Consider the following 25,032-nt stretch of genomic DNA (forward strand, 5'->3'; position numbering starts at 1 on the left):
AAATAAATTATTAATCATAAAAACCGATCATTTCTAACAAATATTATTAAACTAAACCATACCTGCCAAAAATTTCAATTTGTAAAATCTTTTTTTGTTCATGATATTTGAAAAAAGGTACTGTTCTAAATCAAAAAATTTGCATACCATATATTATAATAATTACATAAAAAAATTTTAAACATTAGAATTTATATTTTAAAAAATATTAAATTTTTTTCATTATATCTTATGGATGGGTGGTATCATGACCCCCTTAAACTCTTGCTCAAAGCTGCCGTCATCTTTTTTCAAGATATTGTGTATGTCGACGCCATCTTGTTTTTCATTGGAGACCTTGTCCACCGGAAGTGTCACAAAGGATGGAGGAGGGTACCAGTCACCTGCTTCTTCATTCAGCAAAAGTTTCTGCAAATAAAAAATACAAATATTGGTTTTCAATATATTCTACAATCCAGTTTATGAATTATTGAATTCAATTACAATTTTATCCCTCTTCTCGGTGTTTCTATAGCTGGCATAGGAAGGAAAGAAGAGATGGAAAGAGAACCAAGCGAGGGTGAGAATGAACAAAAGGATTCCAGCGGAAAGCACTATAGAAATCGGGATCTTTCTCAAACAATCTGTAATTCGTAAATACAATGAATTATGGAAATATTTTTTAAATTTTATTTTTATCATTTATTCCTTTTTTTCCATATTATTCATATTTATTATTCTTTGTAAGTAAAAGATAATATTTTTGAGAATAGAAATAGATCGCAATCAATCATTGGGCCTTTTACACCCCAAACTTTTTAATAACTGCAAAAGAAAATTAAACGTGTTGTCTGCCAAACCATTTAAAAAAACTATATTGATTTCGTGACCTTTACTTTTAAATAACTTTAAACATCACTAATATTGGTATATAACTATATACAAACACCTAAATCTAATAGGCCACTTTAAGAATCAAAAATTTTAATCCCGGCCCGGCCCGAATATTAAAAAAAAATTTTTTTAGGCCAGGCTCGGAATTTTTAAAAATTATATTCGACCTGGTAAATTCAAAAAATTCATTATTTCGTATTTTATCATATTTTTCGGCGAGTATTATCACTTAATAAGCAAGTATATTAGCTAATATTGTTAAAAGGCTCGTTTTGAGCCGATTTTTAAAAACGGCTAACTCAATATTTTCGCCAGAAAAATATTGACTAAGCCTCGAAATTTCGATACTATGTCTAGACCTTTGCTCCATGAGCAAAATTTTCAGGCTTGCATAATATTTTTCTGGATAAAATACTGAGTTAGCCGTTTTTAAAAATTGGCTCAAAACGAGCCGTTTTACAACACTAAATATATTTTTTTTATATTCTAAACAGATATTTAGTATATTACAAATTGATACTATAAAAAATTTGTGTAAATAAAATTTTGAGAATATACTATGTATTTATAAAAAAAATAAAAATGATATTTTTAATAATAATTGACGAATATAATAATTCATGTTGTATAAATTTTTTAAAAAAATACGGCCCAGCCCGGGTTTTTTTAAAAAAAAATTTTTCAGGCCCGGCCTGGGTATATTTTAAAAAATTTAAAATACGGCCCGGCCCTGGTACCTCTGATAAATATATTATTCGCATCATATACATTAGATTTACTAATAAAAAGTATAAATCGCATGTGCATAAATAGCTGGAAGGAAGGAATATACTTTATGATATTTATATCAGTTCAAGGTCGTAAAGTAATTATCTAAACTAAAAATTAATCTTTTAAAGATTATTTTATTATATACTTTTATGCAATACCCATGATACTTGCCCTTAATATGAGTTTCTGTTCGAAAAAAAGGACAAACCCAGTATATTTAAAACAAATCGGATATTAAAGCATGTATGATTTTAGGAGATCTACGTGGAGTAAGTATTTGGAAAAGGCATTAAATGAGAAATGGTCATTTTTCTTTAAAATTTGATAAGTATATGATTTTTCAACTGGTTAATCGATATATAATAATTAGTAGAGCTGTAACAATATTAAATTACTGATCGGGACCAAAATTTAGGATTTAGAAAAGATCGTATAGGGCCAAATTCTGATAAAACTGATCCGATATTTGTTTTTTAGTAGGGATGTACCGATATTTCATCTTTTTCAAAATATCGATTATCGGCCATTATTATAAAATTTTCCGATCCGATAAAATAGCGTCTTAATTTTTAAAAAATTTATTTTAAATTTCATAATATATTTGTTATTTATTATGTAAATATTTTAATGTTATTATATAAAATAAGTGATTTATACTTTTAGATCATGAATATAAACTATAACTGATTATTAAAATATATTTAAATGACTTATGTTATGATATAGTTAAATTATAGATGTTATACTATTAAAAAGTATATGAGATGAGTAGTTATATTAGTGATGAAAATCGCTCCATGTGAGCCGATTTTTAAAAGCGATTAACTCAATATTTTGGCCAAAAAATATTGCCTAAGCCTAGAAATTTCGCCAATAGATGTCCATATATTTGTACAATCTATGAGCAAAATCTTTAGGCATGGATAATATTTTTCTGAACAAAATGGTGAGTTAGCCATTTTTAAAAATCCACACAATTGTAATGATTTTCCATATATTAAAAATTAAAATGATCAGTATGTTTCCTGAATACAAAATCAGATATGATATCGGATCGGTAATAGACCGATATCAATTTAATATCGGATCCTTCTTCAAAAAATGGCAACGGTAGACCCCTAGTTTTTAGTTATTCTTGTATAAATATATAATTTTTTATTTTATACATATAAATAATAATAAATTAATAAAAGGAACCAAAATTAAATTTATTTGTAATGTTTAAAAAATTGATTTATTTTAAAAGAGAGCTAAAAATTTATTATTTATTATATAATCTGTAACACGAAAAGGATTTTAAAATTCTAACAAGTCATATTAAATTCAGCCATAAACATTGCCCATATTATAATCTAAATATGGGATTGTGGTCGGATCAGTTGTGTAGTAATATCAGACAGGTGAAAAATTTGTGGATCAGCACAGCCCTGGTTTTAAATCACTAAATTAGCAGTTATTTTTGTAGTAAATCTTGAATAAAATATATTTTATCCTCTTAGAAAATCGGCCTAGACCAGGTAGTTAATATTTTTAGGCGCAGTTGTGTAATTAATATCTTTTAGGTCTTGTCATACAATTTATTTTTAAGCATGGTATAAAGTTATTAAAACAATGGGATATTAAAAATAATTCATATTGTCATTTACCAAAAAATGTTAAATAAATATTTTTTTAAAAAACTTTTTACGATCTTTTTATTTATATTAAAATTATAATTAACATATAAATATATAATTAAAATAAATAAATAATTTAAAATAATATATTTAGGTATGGTTGGCAGTGCTTAATGACCCATGTATAGATATACAGCTGGATCGACAAATTTCTATTGATATTCTTTGTCGTAGGTAAAAGTCTTCTTTTGGATCACCTGTGATTAACCTATTGTTTTGAATAATTTTAGGGCTTGGGTTCCAAATGATCCACAGGTGTCTGAGACTACTGGAACAAACAAAACATTATTAAGGTGGCCCGGCCCTATTTATTTGTTTCTGTATTTTCAATTTTCGTGATGAAGGTGACAAAAACGATCTACACAAGTATACTCCCAAGCGAGGGGTATATCTTGGTTCCAAGAAACTATGGTCATTCTATCAGGTCTGGTTTGACTATCAGGGCAGAGGGTTCAAGAGTATGAGGAATATTTGTGGATTTCAAGATTCTATGATGATCGAATTGATGGCTTAGTGCCTTGGTAATCTGCCATTAGAAAAAAGACAGTATAAAGGGTGGTGTCCAAGGCTATCGATATGAGTTTTAGGCGTTACGATTTCATAGCCTAAATGAAAACGTATAGCTATTCTAAGTTTTTCGTTGGTTAGTAACAAGCCTAAATTAGCACTAAGTATAGTTTCTAACTAATCATAACCAAGGTGGCACATGGCTGAGATTAAAATTATTTGATCCAGCAAAAGAGTCGTATTATTGTCATTCTGTATAATCGGAGTTGAGTTTAGGTGGAGAAATTGCGATGGAGATTTTCTTTGAACATCTTTGAAGTGTAAGTATTCGATGCAATGCTGTATCAATGGTAAATTCCAGTCTCTTTATCTTATAGAATTTGGATATGAGCGGCTTGGAGCATTTTTCTCCAGAGGTCTAATGTCGCCGTATGATGTGGATCGATACTATCCAAGTCTCCAAATGTGTATCGAAATTTAGCAACTGAGAATATAAAGGCTATAATGAAAATGTTTAAGGATATGGGGAATGGATACCTATACTACCTAGCTTTGTGGAAGGGCAGCTTGAATCTATGAGAGTGACGAGAATTTGATATTTAAAATAGATTCGAGATTTTTTAAATGAACTTCAAAGTCTAATAATATTTCAGGGGCATGAAAATTGTTGAACGAAAGGCATGTAAAATTTTAGGAATGAATAAAAAAATTTTAAGTAAATAAAAAGCTTGATGTAAATGTTTTAAAATATTTTTCATTCTATTGAATTTGGCAAGAAATTCATCTCTGAAAAGAAATAGAGCACTTTTACCTTAAATAAGTGAACCTAAGTGGGTAAAGCTAGTTTTATCCACTACAATAATATTTTCGGTGGGCAGTCCGATTCAAGGGGGAATAAAATTCACACTTATTAGGATTTAGTGATAGTCCCGTTATGGGGGCTAAGTGATTTATAATTGTAGGAATTTTTATGATTGACGTCATCGAGGTACCAAACGTTTAATTTAAGGTCACAATTTGAAGAGTTCTTTTATGATTAATTAAATGCCCTGATAGAATAATGCTGGACCTAAAGGATCTCTTTGTTAAATGTCTTGTTTAGAGAGAATGATTGAATCATTAAATTTTAAAAAAGTGGATTGGTTGTAACATGCTGCAATGTATGTTGAATACTCTGGAAATATTTCACAGAAATAGGGTATAAAATGCTCCCTACTAAGTAAATTGAAGGCATTATGTAGATCTATTTTAAGGATGCATTGATCATGTGTATTGTGGAGGATTATACGCGTCGAGTATGATGCCTCACATCCTCCAGGAACATTAAAACCTAGCTGGTTGGGTTGTAGTAGGTTGGATTTTATATGGGCGAAAATTATTTTAATAATTATTCACCAGAGTGCTGACCCTACTGCAATAGGTCTGATGTTCCCATTTGTTTTTTTAAGGTTATTACCAAAAATGATGGACTGAATGGTGTTAGGAATATTCTTATAAAAAATATGGTTGAGCAATATAGTAAACTGTGTAAGTGTATTTTAATATGGGTAAAGTTGGTTTAATTATATCTTGTAGATATATGGCTCGAAAGTCATCAATGCCTCCAGAAGAATCTTTTTTGAATGACATTGCATCCAAGATTTCTAACTCAGAATGGGATTAATGGACGGTGGAGTGGAAGGATGATTTGGGAAAAATATTGAGGATGTTTAGATTGTATAACCATGAGAGTTTTTTCATCATTGGGGGCCATAGTATCACTGGAATAAGCTATGTTAATAGCTGAATTTACATTGCATAAATTGATTTTATTTTCAATAAGCTTAGCCTTATTTTTGTCAAAAGCTTATTGAAAGAATGTATAGGTTGTTTGGGTATATCAAAATAGCTAGTTTAATTTGAATTTAATGTTTTTTTTGATGTTTTGTGTTATATTTGATTTTGATGTTGGGAGGTGTAAATTTAAATATATAAATGATACAAGTTTAATCGAAATATCTTAGCTTTTGATATTATTAAGGAACTTAAAATAGCTAATAGTTTTTGTGAAAATAGGATTCGAGTACCTATTGGAATGCGAGATATTGTGGGTGGGAGAATTTCCTTCATAAATTTATCTAATCATTCTTGTGGCTGAACAATAGAGGTTGAATTAATATTATTATTTGGGCTTATAGATATAAATGTAGGAATTGTTTCTGTATTGAAGGTATTGTTGTAACTTGAAATTGGTTTTATATTGATGTTATTAATAAGGGCTGGACAATAAGATGGGGGTAAGGTAATTATTGTTATAGAAAGTCCCTGATGAAGGACACACGTTTACCATGACAAATAATTTTATTCCCTTTTTTTAGGATACATTGTTGTTTGAAATTTATATTATTTTTATAAATGATTATGTTATAGCTTACTTTGAATTGAAAGATTCTAGATTTACAAAACAAAACTTATCTAAACTTCAATTTGGGTCAGCTAAGTGGATAACTAACAGAATTATTATATATAGGTGAAACATACGTAAAAAAGCTTTTCAAGCAAAAATAAAAAAACTTTCAATTAAAAATTAAATTCCATTATAGGAATTAAAAAACCTTTAAGTGAAAAAGATAAAAAAACATCAGGTCAAACAAAAGTGATATGATTTAATGAAGTCAGGATAAGAATTTTAGAATTAAGCTAATATATTTCTCAAACTCGATTGAGAGTATGGATTATATTCGAGCTCTAGAAGATAAGTATAGACAATTCAAAGCATGTGCAGCTCTCTAGCCAAGAAAGTAAATCATAAGAAAACAGGGGAAGAATGGATATATAGTGTCATTTGAGGGATGGTAGAGGGGATTTTTGAGGGAAAACCTAAATGATTGGCATATGTACGATCCCGAAAAGTTTATGATGGAATTCGAAGTAATCAGATATAAAGACAAACCAGATTGGGCGATCCCAAACAACTTTTGTTTTTTCTTATATATTTTGTTAAAATATATTCTATGCATTGTTTCGTTTTTCTTTACTTATAATATACTGAAATCTTTTACAATATCCAGTCTTTTTTTATATTTTGTATAATAATTCATCCTCTATATTCTCACCTTTTCATCTTATAATTCAGTATCTCCTAGCTTTCAATGTCGTTAAATTTGTGTAAAATTAAATTAGTTCTTCCTATTCCTTCTTACTTCACTTCTTTTTAAAATATTTATAAAGTTTAAATTGCAATTTATATACCCCTTGATCCACTGTCTTATACCCTATCTTTGTTATTCTATCGATTATGTAAAGTTTAATTCTTTCTTATTGTTCAAATCATTTTCTCCATTTTTTAACAAAAAATAATTCTTTCTTATTATTTAGATTATGTGTTCCATTCTTTAAAAAAAATCTATTATTCAATTATCTTCTTAGTTTAAAATTTATTTGGTCTTTTCTATTCTCTCACCCTTATTCCTTTTCACATTTCTATTATTCAATTCCCCCTTTATTGATTGTTTAAGTTTAATTTTTTTATTACTCATAACGTTGTGGAAATATTCTTTTAGGTGACGGGTGTTTCTGTGGGTGGTGTGGTCCACGATTATATTGTCTGCCGGATTTTGATCCAATCGATCTAATGCTTTAAGATTAGAAGCAAGATTGTAAAATAAAAAAATGAGAGAAAATTTTTATAAAAGAGAAAAGGAATAATAATTCAAAGTAGGGATGTACTGATACTTTTTTTGGAGGCTGATCGATTTGATATCACGTCTAATTATATTCTATATACAATTTAATTAACCAATCATCATAATTTATTCAGTTTATATTCATCAATATGTTAAGTATAAAATAAAATATTGTTAATACACAATTTATTTATATAGTAATTAACATATATACTGTGAAATTTTAAATTTTTCTAAAAAATTTTTGCATTAGTAAGGTGGATAATTATTTTTAAAATATCGAGAATAGTATAAAAAGCTCAATATTAAAACAAATTTAAATTTTAATGTTTCCTCCATAATTATCAATTAATGGTTATTAATATGAGATTTATATTCAAACTAATTTAGTTTTTAATTTAAAACTAATTATTTAACATCAGAAAAGTTAAAAAAGCCGATTTTTGAACCTTTAATTCCCATTATCTCAGATAATATAATTGTTAATAATTTCCAGATATTACTAGAACATATATAAAGTGCCTACAAATATTTATCGAAATTGAAAGGAGTCAGCCAAAAGATGCTTGATTTGACATGTAATGACCCTTTATTATTTAATAAAAACCTAAAATGTAAATTATATATAAAGTATAATTATCATGTTTTTTAGCATTCCATCCAAATATTTATTTATTTATCATATAATATACATTGAGCAGCTTATTGATATAATAATACTAATTAATTTGAAGATCTTCTCAACCCCTCCCTCTTCTAAAATATCCCATTCGATAAGATCAATTTCTAGGAAAATGAGAATTTATTGAGAATATAAATAATTTGTATTCCAATTTATGATTTTGTTTTATAGTTCGTAATCCGTTTTTTTTAAATTAAGAAATTATTTTATTTTATTTGACCACTTTTAAGTTCGTTGTGCTTAATTATACTTTTTTACCTGAACACTTTCAATGTACACACTTTTATAGCTCTTTTATTTCCTTTTTTTTTCATGAAAAATATCAAATACAAAAACTAATTTTTTTTAAAACAAAAACTACAAAACTGATTTTATTCTTTTTTTTTACCGAAAAAATCATAACAAAAATAATAATATTATAATTTTTTCTAAAAAAATACTATTATATAAAAAAAATCGATAATCTTTTACAAACAAAACTATTATATAAAAAATCGATAATAAAAAAACATTAACATACTACTAAATGTTAACATTGAAAAAGAAAATATCTACATTCCTATACTTCTACCACAGATTGTTTTAGCTTTTAATTTTAATTTAAGCTCCATAATTGCCTGATATTATAACACATACCACTAAGAATATCTATTATACAGTTTTCATTTTAATTTTCATCTCTAATATCTTACATATCTTGATAAATGTTTTAAAATAAAATAGAACATCATTAGCATTATTGCTTTTATCCTATTATTATCAATTAGGTTTCATAATAAATACACTATAAAAATTGTGCTGTTATGCATTGGCTCAAAATGTTTGCGGTACAGGTATAACTTAAAAAATCCGCAACAGATTCCCCAATGTGATTTTTTGCGATAAAAATTTTGCTATAATATATATTCGTGAAAAAAAGTTAGCTGAATTGATATGGAACCACCAAAACGATTTATAGGAATTCTATAGTTGGCATCTTTATTTGAAAGGGATGTTCTGGTTCAATAATATATACTTATCTATTCCTTTCAAAAAACCTATCAAATACAAATTTTAAACAAGAGTAGATCTTCTGTAGGCCGGGAAAACGTAGTCAATTTCTAACAAATTCTAATGTCGTAATTCATTTTGCATAATAACATTAATTTTTTTTGATGGTTTTAATATGGGTAATGGTTAAAGTACCATATATCGTAAAGCTTAACTTAAAAACCTGATAAGATATCGGACTGATATTTTAAGAGTTCCTTAATAGGTAGTTATGAAAGTGTAGAAAATCAAAATTTGTACACAGGAAATAGGCAGCCACCATTAATGGACTAATTAAATTGTTTATTCATATTTTGTTATTTATAAAAATAAATTATGTATTTTATTTTAACAAATTTAAACATAATATCACTTAATATATTTTTTTAAATTTAAACTCCATTTTATCAGATCATGTCATTTATTAACATTGGCCGATAACCGAAATTTAAAAAAAAGAATTGGCCCAATTTGATACAAATTATCGGTGCATCCCAATGAAATGATAATATTGAAAACATGAAAGGAGACAAAAAAGAAAATATGAAATAAAAAAATAAAAATTTACCTTGGTAAAAATTTTTCCTATCATCAACGGGATGGCCCGATATTGGTTCCTTTTTAATGTAATTCGATTTTCCAAAAAGCCAATCAAAAAGGTCCACACTTCCTTCCTTATCCGTGTTTGGTTTAAGGCTTGTAACATCGCGAACACTCGCTAAGGGTGAGATATCAAAAGGAAAAAAAATGACATTTAAATGATGAAAACAGCAAATTGGTTACAGGTTAATAAGAATTAAAACCTCGCTGATGTTCTCACTCACAAACAGAATAGAAATGAATAAGATGATTTTAAAATTGTGATAATTAAAAATCACAAGCAATATATTGGTATTATTTAATTATTCAAAAATAAGAAGTTTTACTGCCTTTTCAGTTCCTAAACGATTCCTAACACCCAGAATGATAAAAAATACTTTTTTCAGATGAAGAAATAATAGTTTACCATTTTTATACCGAATTAAATATTCCTGTCCTAATAACCATTCAATTGGTTTGACTCTTATTATTTCACCTAAAAACATATTTTACAAAGGTAGTGTTTATATTTTTATTGTTCTGAGGCAATAATTTCATATTATATTATGTCCAATATTTAAAAGTTTGATATTAACTGTTCTGAGGCGATATTTTGTTATATATAAAAAAACACAATTTACCTTTTGAGTTTATTTTTCACTGTTAGACTAGATTATCCTTATTTTAATTTTAATTAATACAAAAGAATAAAAGTAATTTTTGTATTTTCCATTTTTACTAATAATATTTATTTTGCAAATTCGTTATAAAAATAAAATCACTACCAACCATTATAATTCTATTCTATCAATTCGAACCTTCCTCAATCAATACTACCCCACATCAAGCTAATCCCTAAAGATAGAGATGTTAGAGTAATTAAATTTTGAATGTTTCATTCCTATTCTCATTGATTGCTAAAAGTATATGGCTTATAAGATAGGATAAGAAGTATCGATGGCATTTTTTCAACCAACCCTACGCTACAAAACCTGGGATTCGAACTGTATTCGGAGAAGAAACCCGGGTTTTTAAAAAAATCTGAACCCGAACCGAACCTCATTTATAAAATTTTCAAAACCTCAAGCAAAATCATGGAATTTTTCTAAACCTGTGTTCAACCGGATTCAGTGTATTGTTTAAAAGATCATATATTAAGATATTTGTATAATTGTAAATATAAATATTAATAATTTGATTGGGATTTTATAATATTTTCAAATTTACAATTAAGTGAAGTGTTTAAATTTTAAACAATTAAATTCATTTACGCCATTTATTTTTAATTTATTCTAAAAAATTATTAATTAGAGGAAAATGAAGGTGAACAAGTCAAAGTAAAAATTAATATATTGGATATTGTTAACTTAAAGAATTCTCAAAATCTAACTTAAAAATTGTTAAACAAAGATGTAGGGCAGTTTTTGTAAAACATAAAAATCATTTAATAATTATATGTGCTAATCATTGTTCAGATTAATTTTTAGCATATATTAATGAGGTGCATATTATATATGAAATTAAATATATATATATATCTGTTTCTTAATTCTATGAAATCATTGCTATTTAAAAAATTTATTCTTTTTAACTCTTTTATTTGAGAGTTTAATAAATGATCCTCAATTCATCATTTTATTATATAGATTTAAGATCAAAGATAATCATATTTGAGAAGCATTTTACTCTTGACACAATAGAAAATAAATCAGTATGCACATATTGCATATTAAAAATGTCTGATAATCATTTGTCAAATTTAGGAAGACATCTGGAAAGAAATTATAAAAATGAATATCTAAATGTGTTATTTACAAAAAAACCACAAAATTATTATAGAAACCTTTTTTCAAAAAATCTATAAATATAAATTTAACATCTAATGATTTGATGAGTTCTATATTAGAACTTGTTACTGTAAATGGTCGGCCTCTATCAATTATTGAAGATTTGAGATTTCAAATAATCCTAAATCCACTTTAATCGGCTCAATTTAGTTATTAACAAAGAAAATGTATCCCAAACTATTAATAGAACAGCCCAATCCATTAGAGACAAAATATCAAGAGTAGTAGAAGAAAAACTAATAAGTTTAAAAGTTGATGCAGTTCAACGACTAGACAGGTCAATTCCATTATAATTGTGAGAACTCTTGGATTTGTAGAGCTGAAAGAAAGAAGTACAGGAGAATATACTAAAAATTTAACATTAATATTGAACAAATATACACAATTACTTCTGACAATGGTGCAAATAAGCTAGGAGCTTAAATTTAAAATTAAGATATCACACATGGCATTCAACCCATGATGTTAGTTAGAAAGGCTAATTTTACTCAAACCCAATTTTTTCAGAGCAATCTGATTATTTATTGACTGAAGATTAGAAACAAATAATAACGATTGTTGAAATTTTAAAACCACTAAAAATCGCATCCAATCTGAACAGTTAACACTGACAGATTTTTATGCAGAATGGTTGATGCTGCATTGAACTAGAAAAAAATTCATACCGTTTTTCTCAATTATTAAGAAGAGAGAAGAATGGTTTATAAAGAATGAAATTCTCTTAGCTGCAATATACCTGGACCCAAGATACAAGGTTAATTAAAAGCTTAGTAAATTAATTATTTTGGATTGCTATGGAATTGCCAACCAAAATTTAAATACAAACAGTATAAATCCTTAAATATTACAGGTATTAAGTGATGATGATAAGATTTGTGCGAAAAGGCATCTTGCCAATTTATGGAGTCGAATTATAGTTTAACAAAGCTGATTTTATCTGATGATATTAGTTCCGATGAAGTTATTGAACAAGAAGATGATCTAGAGAAATTGATATATTAAAGAAAGGCAGGAGAAAATACTTAAAAGAAGGCCAACGATTGCAAGAAAACTATTGGAACTATAATTATATAATTTAATATAAAATTATAAACCCAAGTGAAGCATAGCCAAGATTTAAAAGGTTTTTAAATTTTAGTCTTGCCCAAAAACTAGAACATGACCTTCACTAACATATACATACATAACCTACCACAAATAAAATTAATAGACATCCTTATATTATAATGAAAACGCTTCCTAATTACCATTTGTTATATTTTAATATTTTAAAGGTTACGTTATTTCTATCTAGAAAAGAACTTAGAGATGAAACCGCAAAAGATCCATAAGAAAAGTAAAAATATTAATAAATGGTACAAATATACAAAATCTTGCACCAGAATTATAAGCTTTTAGAACAAGGATAGATGAATTAGAAAATGATGACGGTATTTTTTTTGGAATGGTAGATTAATCATTCCATACTCACTACAAAAAAGAGTTTTACAGATATTGCATATGGGACATCCGGGTATTACATCAATGAAATCCATTACGAGACATTATATATGGTGGGAACAATTAGATAAAGATGTCGAAAAACTAGTTACAGCTGTAGTGAATGTCAAAAACATCGCAGATATACCAGGAGTTGCCGTATACCAGGGAAATCTGCCATCACAATCCTGGAAAAGGGAAGAAGAAAAAAAACGTACAAAACCGTATTAAAACATCCCGACCAATTACAAATAAGGGAAGAACCAGTTCGAACCAATAAAAACAAATGACATTTATAAAGTTAAGAGATGATAAAACAGTAGAAATTAATAGATGAACTTGAACTATATATAGAACAGAATTCAAAATAAAGTTACCGATTATTTTGACTATAAAACCATTGACTAATGAATTACCGTTTAAATACTTCTCTATAATTAACGAATTCCTAGATTAGAGATCTGCAAAGTAAAATTTTTTATAAAGCCAGGCTTGAAATTTTTTAATAACGATAACGGGTGGCCAGAAATTTATAAACAAATAAAACAAGTGGGCACAGGCCAGGCAATAAATTTAACAGCTGGGACTGAGTAATTCGTCCATAAAATGTTTTGGGCCAGGCAATTTATATATGAAAAACAAATTAGTTTAAATATTTTATTTGAGTTTCAAGCTAATATTTTGATGAATACTAATTGAAAATAAAAACTCAATCTAAAATATTAAATCTATAAACAATAGAGCAAATTCACAAATAATTGATTTATTAGATGTGACCGAAAAATTCATAAAAAAATTTAACAGGCCAGGGCAGACTTTTCGTAAAACACAGGCTGGGTAAATTTTTAATAACTATAACAGGGCATGACAAAAATTTTTTAACCAAAGCAGGCCAAGCCGGGCTTTGCAGATCTCTAGCCTAGACACACCCTTTACTAATGCATAAATTAATACTACTCCCTTATCAATGAATTAAAAGAGGCTCACAGTTCTTAGAGAACAAGGGCTTGAAGTAAAACATCTTTATAAATATGTGAGGTGGCTTTTCTGCGACACTGTCATCATCATTATGTAATTGCTTATCATTTATTTGTTCAAAGAAATCGTTAAATATTTGTTTGCTTTTCTCACCAACATTATTTTGTTTACCAGCCTTAATGGGCTTGAAATATATTTTTTTACTTTCGATGTCATTAATCATTTCATCCATAGGTGGATTATAAGAGAAATCAACCAAATTGCCATTTTCTTGTTTACTTTGGGCATTATCATTATCTTTTTGTTTAACTTCTAGTAAGTTATTTGTTTGTTTATTTTCTACATCATTATTTATTTGATTTATCGATTGGTGAATGAAAGGGAATTTAAAGAAATGGCTATATCTATTACTCATCTCTTTACCTTCAGCATCGTAATCATTATGTTTATCCTTCTCTTCGGCCTTATTTATTTGTCTACTTCCCTTCTTGGCTATGCTCGATGTAAATACGGGGTCTGAGGCTAAAAAACAAAATATTTTTGCAAATTAATTTTTCCTTTACATTTTTCTATTTATCTCATCTTTTGGTTTCTTTTTTAAAAAAATCTAATTCAGAAAAAACAATCTGCCTAAAAACGTAAATTTGAATATATTTCATTCATTCAACATTTTTACATCTTCAATTGTTTACCAAATTTTTTTTCATCCGAATTTCATTGCTATCCTCTAAAATTATTAAGTTTTTTTTCTTCCTAAAATTTTTTAACGTTTACATTTCATACATTAAATGCTGTTAAACGGCTCGATTTCGTCGATTTTAAATTAAGATTATAGCCAAAATAATATTACGCAAACCTCAAGATTTCGCTAATAGATGCCCAATTTATTATGTCATCTATGGGCAGAATATCCAGTGATTAATATTTTATGGCTATAATATTGGGTTAGTCGTTTTGAAAAATCGAACCGTTTAACAACACTAATACAGTCAATTATGATTTTTTTACCGAATATGTCTGAACCGGAAATAACTTTGTCAAATATGCGTCCCATGTTGAGAAAAATATCCAAACTCTATGTAAACGATTGATTTTCAGTTTGTAAAAAAGATAACAGAAAATAAGAATAAAAGAAATTAAAAAAATGAGCATATAATTAGAATTAGAGAGCTCGATATTTGTCTGTTGTTAATTAGTCGACTTCTTCCGACTACAAGTCGTAGTCGAGGAAATCGACTAAAAACTTTAGCAAATTAGTTGATCGACTAATTTCGTGGACTTGCTTATAATTTTATTTCCATTATATTTCTTATTTATTTTAATTTGTTTATTTTTATCGCCAGGCTGATACTAAATCTATAGAAAATTAGGTTTTTAAATAAAATAAATATATCTTTTATAATATAAAAGAATTATTTTTATAATAAACGATAACTAAATTATGCCAAAAAGATAGAAAATCTATTATAATAATCCTCAAAAAACGTCAATCAAATTTAACCAATAGCGTTCTTTTAAAAAATATCTGTCCAATGATAATCATCATAGCAATTTTAAGCCAATAGTAATTCCCATGAGATTTATAATATGGCGAATATACTCAAATGCATAACTATCATCATTCCAGAGGTATGTGATGCTATACGGAAAACTTTAAAAGATATCCAGTTCCAACTAGAGAACATTGTGAGAAGGTATTAAATTTAGATATTAATATATTTTTAGATTGCACAATAATATTTTGAGAAACATGGATTTCCAAACTGCCTTGGCTCATTAGATGGTAAGCACATAAAAATAAAGTCCTGCAAAATCTGGAACCCATTTTTACAATTATAGATCTTTTAAATCAATTGCATGGTTAGCTGATAGCAATTACATATTTATATATACAAAATTAAGTAATGGTCGCACTTTCAGAAATAGTTAATATCAAAGTAAATTTTTTATATTAATAAATAATTTTTAATTATTTTCGAGTTTGAAAATCAAACACTTTTTATTCCTCCTAAATCTATGCCAATTAATATCATTGTTCCATATGTAATTATATGAAAAATATCAGTCCTGAAGAAAAACTAGAATGTGTATTGAATGCACTGAATACACACCTAATATTATACTTATTCCTGAATATTTAGGAATCAGTAGAACATTAAATGCATCAAGTACCAATTCAAGAGGAATAAGAGATTTATTGAAATACTATTTTAATTCTTGAATTTATGTATAATTTAAAATTTTATACCATTATTATATTGGAGAATCAGAATTTTCTCCTTTATTTGATGACGAATCAGAAATTTTCCTATCTTATGAGGTGCTATTTAAAAATTTTGATTTATTTGGGGTTATTCTAAAATTTTCCATTATTTTTATATGTTAATCAAGTATATATTTAGTATTTTTAATTTATGTGAAAAATTAAAAAATCTTTTAAACTAAATTTTTATTCATTTATACTTGTAATTTATAATCTAAAAATTTATTCTTGCTAGATGAGAGTTTTGTGTTATCAAGGTGTGCTTTCCATTATTAAAAATTAAATATTTGAATTTTATACAACTATATATCTTTTAATTAGTGTTTATGCATAAGTAAATATTTGCATCTCTCCTTTTGGCCTTACATGCATTCTATTTGCATGAAAATTTGGCCTTTTTCCATAGTGTTGTATATTTTCTCATAATTCATAATTGTAGAATATATGTTATTCATAACTTATTATAACATTTTTGATTAAATGTATAACCTTTTTGTTTTGCTTATATATAATTTGACTATGATTGAAGTTAACCTCTTATTATTTGTTAACTTAGAATATCTTTTTATTTTTTCTATTGTAATTTAATTACAATGTCTTAAATTTTTTTTTTTTAAACTAAGTAATAAATTATTTGAAAGGGTGGTGGCTTGTTTAAAATTTAAAGTAGGATGAATATATTTTCAGCATGGTACTTTAATATATGTATTCATGATATTCCTATAAATACCAGGAGCTAACCAGTAGAATGATAGGTAAATCAGATATTTCCCCTTCATTTAATGATAATTTTGAAAAATTTTACAATAATATAAAATGGCAAAAAAATAAGTACATATTAGACAGATTTAATTCAGACTTATTTTTCTGGATCCAAGCAATATATATTATTCTGGTTTTCATGGGCTTGGGAAATATTTTTCACAATTAATATGGACTTGGACGTAGCTTGGGAAACATTTTTCAAAATTATTATAATCTTAGATTCCTGAAAACATTTTATTTTATATTATGGGCTAGAAATTCGCCTGAAAATTTCTTTTGAAGACATGGCCAGGGCTGATCAAAAACCAAGGCCCATGCAACTTTCAAATTCTGATTGTATTTTTAAATGCTTTGGGACTTTTTATATACTTTATTGTTCTCAACTACCAAATATATGGTCTTTTCAGGGTTTGAGAAAATTTTCCCAAGTGAGTAGACCTGGTTTAGGAATTTTTTTAATATTAGGTATGGGTGTAATATATAACACAGAATATTTATATGGCCCTCAGGTAAAGGCTAATTTAAATATATTTTTATTCAAAAAATAGTATTCCCTCTTATTAATGGGTTGGCCTTGGTCTGAAGTAGGGGTGATGAGTTATAATAGAATAAAAAATAGATATGGTTTTTAGAGATTTACATATCTCCTGGCTTGGGAAAAAATTTTGAAAATTTATGGGTTGGCCAGGCTTGGGAAAATTTTTATAGGTTGGGCTGGGTTTGAAAAATATTTTTATAAATTATATTAGGCTGGGCTTGGGGAAAATTATCAAAAATATTATGAGCTAGAATGATTGAGAATTTTTTTATTATTAACTGAGTCAGACATTGGCTTAAAAAAAAATTCATGCAGGCATGGGCTGGGCCTGATCAAAAAACCTAGGCCCATGAAAATCTGATTTTGATTGTATTTATAACATTATGATTATTTAAACATTTTATTTCAGTTCTCAACTACCAAAATTATTATATTCACTGGGCTTGGAAGAATTTTTCAAAATTATTATGGCTTTGTACTTTGCCTGGGAATTTTTTTAATATTAAATAGTAGGTATAAATGATCAGTAATATTTAACAAATAATATTGGTATTATAAAGTAAAAGCTTTAAATTTATTTTTGCTCAAACCATAGTATTTACACTTAGTTTTAATGGATTGAATCTGGCCTGAAGGGGGGATGGGGTAAAAAGAAAAATTAGACATTATTTTCAAATAAAAGGTAACAACTATCATAAAAGAAAGAAAAAAATTTTCATTCCCTGTCATTTTTGATGGGCTATCTACTAGTATTATAAAATATTTGTTCGAAAATATTGTTAATAATATAGGGGAAAAATAATAAAAATATATTTTAAAAAAAGAAGGAAAAAAGGAAAAATGTCATGTGTGTTGAACTAAGAGGGAAAAAGGATTGTTTCGAAGAAACACTTTCCCTTTTAGGATTTCAAATTGGATTTTTGTTTGAGGGATAAGGGACTCGTTTTTAACCCCAGTCCTTATCGAAATTTTTCTACCCAAGTAATTAAAATTTTAGGGATTGGGGAACGCGGTTTCCCCAAAACACTAAAAATTAGGGGAATAAAAATAAAGGAATTTAGAAGCGACCTATATTTGTTGCATTTTTTGACATCTGAGTTCCAAGAGGTCATGGCTTCAATTATCCGGAAATGTAGTGAGACATCTCAGACAGGTCTTTTGCCGCTGAGCCAAGAAGTTAAAGACATGCAATCGAGATGCTTGCCATCTCATTTAGAAGATCTAACAGTTCCAAGCTATTGGGTAAACTGGCCGAAATAAAAGATTTGCTGATCAATCTATTTAGTATGCCGAGAAAAACGGCCACTGACTTTGAGGCAAGAGAAACAATTTCTAGAAAATGTATCAACTTGCTTATTGCAGGTAGCACAGATGTTCACAGACGGGATAAGACAATTTAGCCTATGGCCAATGGCAATTTGAAACTCATCGTTTGTGAGTAACATTTCCCTTTTTCCACTCGGAATCGTGTCTAACCATTCATGGTCGATAAGGATTTTTTTGCATTTCTGAATAGTAGAAGGTTAGTTAGATCGGGACACAAACTAAGTTTTTCAAATGCACGTTGAGGCATGGGAACTAGAAAGCTCTTTAAATGAATGAAAACTGTGTGCTCGGATCCTCGGAGAGATTGTTTAGCTGAAGTTAAAAGGGGATAGTTCAACTAGATAAGCAAGGAAATAGAGTCGTTAAAGGATATCTGTGAAGAAAGAAAACAAGCAATTGCCATTAAAATGGAGGAAGAAAATCCAAATCCTGCCTGGTAATCAGGCATAGAGGCAGAAGACCTATTAAAATCAGAAATCTTTAGGACTAAAAGGTGTTATATTTGAATATCGCCAAAAGTTTACGTTATATATTTTAAAAGGAAGTTATTTGTATATTATATTATTATAACTTTCCGACATGTAATATTATATTATCGAGGTTAATCAAATTGCATATTATTGGAAGTTAAATTGGATAAAGTTGTTAACGCTCCTTTTTAAAAGTAGCGAGCTCCCGCTCCCGCTACTACATATTAAAAGGAGCGCTCCCGCTCCAACTAATGGAGTGCCGCTCCATAACCGCTCCTTTGATTTTCATTTTTTTAGAAGGTACACGAAACAAAATCATATTTTTTTATCAAAACGTTTTATTTATATTATATGATATATCAAAATATTTATAATCTTTTATTAGCTTTTAAAAGTAATAAATTTTCTAAATTAGAATCTAATAAACACCCACGCCTCTCCCTTAAGACCTGTTTTGCAATACTAAATAGGCGCTCCACAGGAGCACTAGAGGGAAGCGGGGTATTGTATTTTATATAAATTTTTTAATTCAGGAAATTGTTCAAAAATAGTAATTTTGCTATCATTATTTAAAAAATATCTATCCAATATATTATCTTTATGGTGATCAATTTCATGGAATCCAAAGAAATCTTCCAAATCATTGCAAGGTTCCCGTGAACTAGTAGTAGCTATTTTTCCGTCGGGTATTTGTTTCCTTAAAAAATTAAGTAATCTGCCTTTTAGTTCCATATTTTTTGGATTTTTTATCCATGACAATCGCTGCAATGATATTATCATCATTATAAATATTTGAAAATCTGCAATAAAGTTATTTAAATAGATATAATTTATTTTTTATTATAAACCTTTTATTAATACCGCTTATAAGAGACTTTACAAGAGGTTGGCAAAACTCTAAATCTGTTAATTCGTTTAATTTAGAAATGGTTGGACTTAGGAAACCCATGTCCATATGAAGCTCCCCTTCAAGGATTTTTAGAGCTTTTTTCATAGGCTCCATAACCTAAAATTTATTTATTTCACTAAGATAACGATTATATTAATATTTACTTGACTATACTCTTTAATAAATTTACGTTCTTGGGAGTTAAAACGTATAAGCCCATGGCTATCACATAACTCATCAAGGTCCTTTTGTTTTTCATCTAATATTTTATCTAGCAAAACCATAGACTCATAATATGAATTCCACCTAGTGGAATTTGGGCATATTAGATACCTACCCAACTTTCTGATAATATCGTCCGCCATATTTATAGACATAAGTTGTTTATTCAACAAAGATTGACACTTTTGGAATAAACTTTGAGATACTATTTGAAAGCTTCTATCACCTAAAGCTTTCTCTGCGTCAACTGTTGCCACCAAATTGAGATTGTGGCAAGCACATCGTGAATGTTAAGGGAGATAATCAAAGCTTTCTGCCCTATTATTTATGATATCATCAATATCCACAAATTGGAAATCATCATCCATCTCAGAACTTTTATCTTCAAACATTCTAAAAAATAAAAGGAAAGTTATAATTTTAAAATAAATATTTAAGATTACCTGAATGCTTTCACAAAGTTCCTACCATTATCAGTAATGGTTTTTATCACTTTATTCTGAATTTTAAATCTTTTATGTATATCAATTATCATCTTGGCCAAAACATCAAAAGTATGCTTGCCTTGAACACATCTTAGGGCTAAAGCTGCTGATTTTCTTTGCAATGATTTTGTGTCAATCCAATGAGCTGTTACACCCAAAAAAGACCTTTGTAAGTTAAATTAATCAAGCACATTTAAAAATATAGGCACCACCTTCTAAATCCACTCCAGCAATCAGCTGTGGTACACACATAAGATACTCCAGAAAGCATTTCTATAATATCATCCATCATTTTATCATAACGCAAACCTATCTTTGCTATTATAGTTTGGCGGCACATTACCTTTGCTGAAGGGGAAAACGTTTTTATCATTTTGACAAAGCTAGGATTATCTACAGTTGATAAAGGAACTAGTCTCTCAATGACATAATCAATGATTGCATTATCTCCTTCAGTTTTTGTAGGTTCATATATTTTTTGACTAAAATTTAATATTGACTCTTTTTTCTCAGAAGACTTTATATTTTGGCTAATATCTTTTTTATTATAACTATTGATATGATTTTCAATTTTTGAATATTGATTAACATGTACTCTCTAAATATAAATTTATAAATTAAATTAAAATTTATTTTATAAAAATCAACTTTATTTTTAACTGATAATCTAAAACATCAAATTATTAAGGTAGATTTTTTAAATAAGAAATTGACAAATATTTAATGAGCAGTATAAATATCTTTTTAGGTACTTTATTTTTTTTATTTTTGTAAATTTTTTTATTATTTTGTTTTACTTATTTTATTAATATAAAATAAACATAAATAATTATTTTCCAAGTTTATTGATCAAAATAAAATAAGAAAAAATCAAATTAAGATTAAGTAAAATATAAATTTTACCATAATAAAATGTATATTTTTAATTTGGATGTTACAATTCAATTTAAAAAAATACTTTAAATTTAGAAAAAAAATGTATAAAAAGGAGGTTGAACAAGTAATGAGAAAATTAAAATATAAAAAAGCATCATATCTGACAACCCAAGCTCAACTAATATAATGAATTGCCCAAAAATAATTAAAACCATTTTAAAAATTTTTTTACAAAATAAACAAATATTGATTTTACTTTTAAATGTTTTTTTAAATTAAAGCGTGAGATTTTAGAGAAAGATATCCTTTTGTTGTTAATACATAATAGGCATTTCGCCTTTAAGTTGACTTTATCATCTGTATCATCTATAAGCTTGAAATATTTTTTATATGGTGGAAATGGAAATTCGGTTTCTTCTTCTATGATCTCTAAATCCATAATATCTAAAACTATTTTTTATTATATATCTATAAAATGAATATTAATATGACTTACAAGATTTTTCAAAAAATTTTGAATATAAAAAGGAAAAACTGATGTTTAATGTTTAAAATGATTAGATGAAAAATCAATATAAAACTCGGCTCAACATTTAATAATGAATAAATTTAAATAAAATAAAATTTTATTTTCATTAAATTTTAATTAACAAATATTAATAATATTTAAAAAATAATATAATTTATATATTAAATTTAAAGGAGCGGTGGAGCGGCGCTCTTCCACTCCAACCTTAAAAGGAGCTACTATGGTAGGAACTTTGTGAAAGCATTCAGGTAATCTTAAATATTTATTTTTAAATTATAACTTTCCTTTTATTTTTTAGAATGTTTGAAGATAAAGGTTCTGAGATGGATGATGATTTCCAATTTGTGGATATTGATGATGATATCATAAATAATAGGGCAGAAAGCTTTGATTATCTCCCTCAACATTCACGATGTGCTTGCCACAATCTCAATTTGGTGGCAACAGTTGACGCAGAGAAAGCTTTAGGTGATAGAAGCTTTCAAATAGTATCTCAAAGTTTATTCCAAAAGTGTCAATCTTTGTGGAATAAACAAAATATGTCTATAAATATGGCGGACGATATTATCAGAAAGTTGGGTAGGTATCTAATATGCCCAAATTCCACTAGGTGGAATTTGTATTATGAGTCTATGGTTTTGCTAGATAAAATATTAGATGAAAAACAAAAGGACCTTGATGAGTTGTGTGATAACCATGGGCTTATACGTTTTAACTCCCAAGAACGTAAATTTATTAGAGTATAGTAAAGTAAATATTAATATAATCGTTATCTTAGTGAAATAAATAAATTTTAGGTTATGGAGCCTATGAAAAAAGCTCTAAAAATCCTTGCAGGGGAGCTTCATATGGACATGGGTTTCCTAAGTCCAACCATTTCTAAATTAAACGAATTAACAGATTTAGAGTTTTGCCAACCTCTTGTAAAGTCTCTTATAAGCGGTATTAATAAAAGGTTTATAATAAGAAATAAATTATATCTATTTAAATAACTTTATTGCAGATTTTCAAATATTTATAATGATGATAATATCATTGCAGCGATTGTACATCCTGCATTCAAATTGAATTGGGAATGGATAAAAAATCCAAAAAATATGGAACTAAAAGGCAGATTACTTAATTTTTTAAGGAAACAAATACCCGACGGAAAAATAGCTACTACTAGTTCACGGGAACCTTGCAATGATTTGGAAGATTTCTTTGGATTCCATGAAATTGATCACCATGAAGATAATATATTGGATAGATATTTTTTAAATAATGATAGCAAAATTACTATTTTTGAACAATTCCCTGAATTAAAAAATATTTATATAAAATACAATACCCCGCTTCCCTCTAGTGCTCCTGTGGAGCGCCTATTTAGTATTGCAAAACAGGTCTTAGGGGAGAGGCGTGGGTGTTTATTAGATTCTAATTTAGAAAATTTATTACTTTTAAAAGCTAATAAAAGATTATAAATATTTTGATATATCATATAATATAAATAAAAAGTTTTGATAAAAAAATATGATTTTGTTTCGTGTACCTTCTAAAAAAATGAAAATCAAAGGAGCGGTTATGGAGCGGGAGCTCGCTCCTTTTGAGAAGGTAGGAGCGGGAGCTAGCTACTTTTAAAAAGGAGCGTTAATAACTCTGGAATTTATGTAAAGGGCACTATCAAAATGATTATTTAGATTTCCATGTATTATACAATTTATGATAATGATAAAGGGCACAATGCAGCCTATTTAGATTTCCATATATTATAGAATTTATGATAATGATAAAGGGCATGATGCAGCCTATTTAGATTTCCATGGATTATAGAATTTATGATAATGATAAAGGGCACGTTGCAGCCTATTTGGATTTCCATGGATTATGGAATTTATAATAATGATAAAGGGCACTATCAAAATGATTGATGCAGCCTATTTAGATTTCCGTGGATTATAGAATTTATAATGATAAAGGGCACTATCAAAATGATTGATACAGCCTATATTACAGTGTTTGAGAATAAATTATTATTAATAAAAAATGTTGCAGGAAAACTACAAATGGAAGAAAATACAAAACCAATTGCACTGCGAGTACCATTATTGAAAATGAACTGAATCGTTTGGAAGATAATAATATAATAAAGAAAATAGATCCATAACAAGAGAAACCTGGAGTACTCCAATGGTAGTGGTACGTAAAACTTCAGGTGAACTACGATTATGTAGAGAATTCTACCAACGTTTGAAGAATTAATCGCAAAAGTCGCTATAGATCTCAAAGATGCATATCTACAAATCATCACCCGGAAATGGGAAGAAACTACAAATAAGGGAAGATGATAAAGTTAGGAGATGAAAACAAAAAAAATTAATAGATGAACTCACTTGGTAAATAAAAAGATTGGTAGACGTTATAACTTTTTAAAAGGACGTTATAAATTTTAAAATGTATATTATCTTATTATAACTTTCCTACATGTAATATTATATTATCGAGGTTAATCAAATTGCATATTATTAGAAGTTAAATTGGATAATTATATAAATGTATATATACAAAAGAATTACAAATAAAATTCATTATTGTTTTTAAAAC

The 25,032-nt window shown here is 27.5% G+C and overlaps 1 protein-coding gene across 1 annotated transcript in view; it reads right to left on the reverse strand.

Moving 5' to 3' along the window:
* Positions 1-135: 135 nt before the first annotated feature.
* LOC135931388 (uncharacterized) overlaps positions 136-25,032 on the reverse strand; it is a 34,677-nt gene continuing 9,780 nt past the window's right edge. The window contains exons 5-10 of the mRNA XM_065468457.1: positions 15,095-15,161; positions 14,096-14,608; positions 9,772-9,921; positions 7,342-7,443; positions 484-623; positions 136-408 (exon numbers count right to left, since the gene is read on the reverse strand). Of these exons, the coding sequence (XP_065324529.1) occupies positions 223-408; positions 484-623; positions 7,342-7,443; positions 9,772-9,921; positions 14,096-14,608; positions 15,095-15,161 (1,158 nt within the window). The 3' untranslated portion in view covers positions 136-222. The remainder of the gene's footprint in view (positions 409-483; positions 624-7,341; positions 7,444-9,771; positions 9,922-14,095; positions 14,609-15,094; positions 15,162-25,032) is intronic.

This window comes from Gordionus sp. m RMFG-2023, chromosome 1, assembly GCF_954871325.1.
Source record: "Gordionus sp. m RMFG-2023 chromosome 1, tfGorSpeb1-WG-v2, whole genome shotgun sequence".
NCBI lineage: Eukaryota > Metazoa > Nematomorpha > Gordioida > Chordodea > Parachordodidae > Gordionus > Gordionus sp. m RMFG-2023.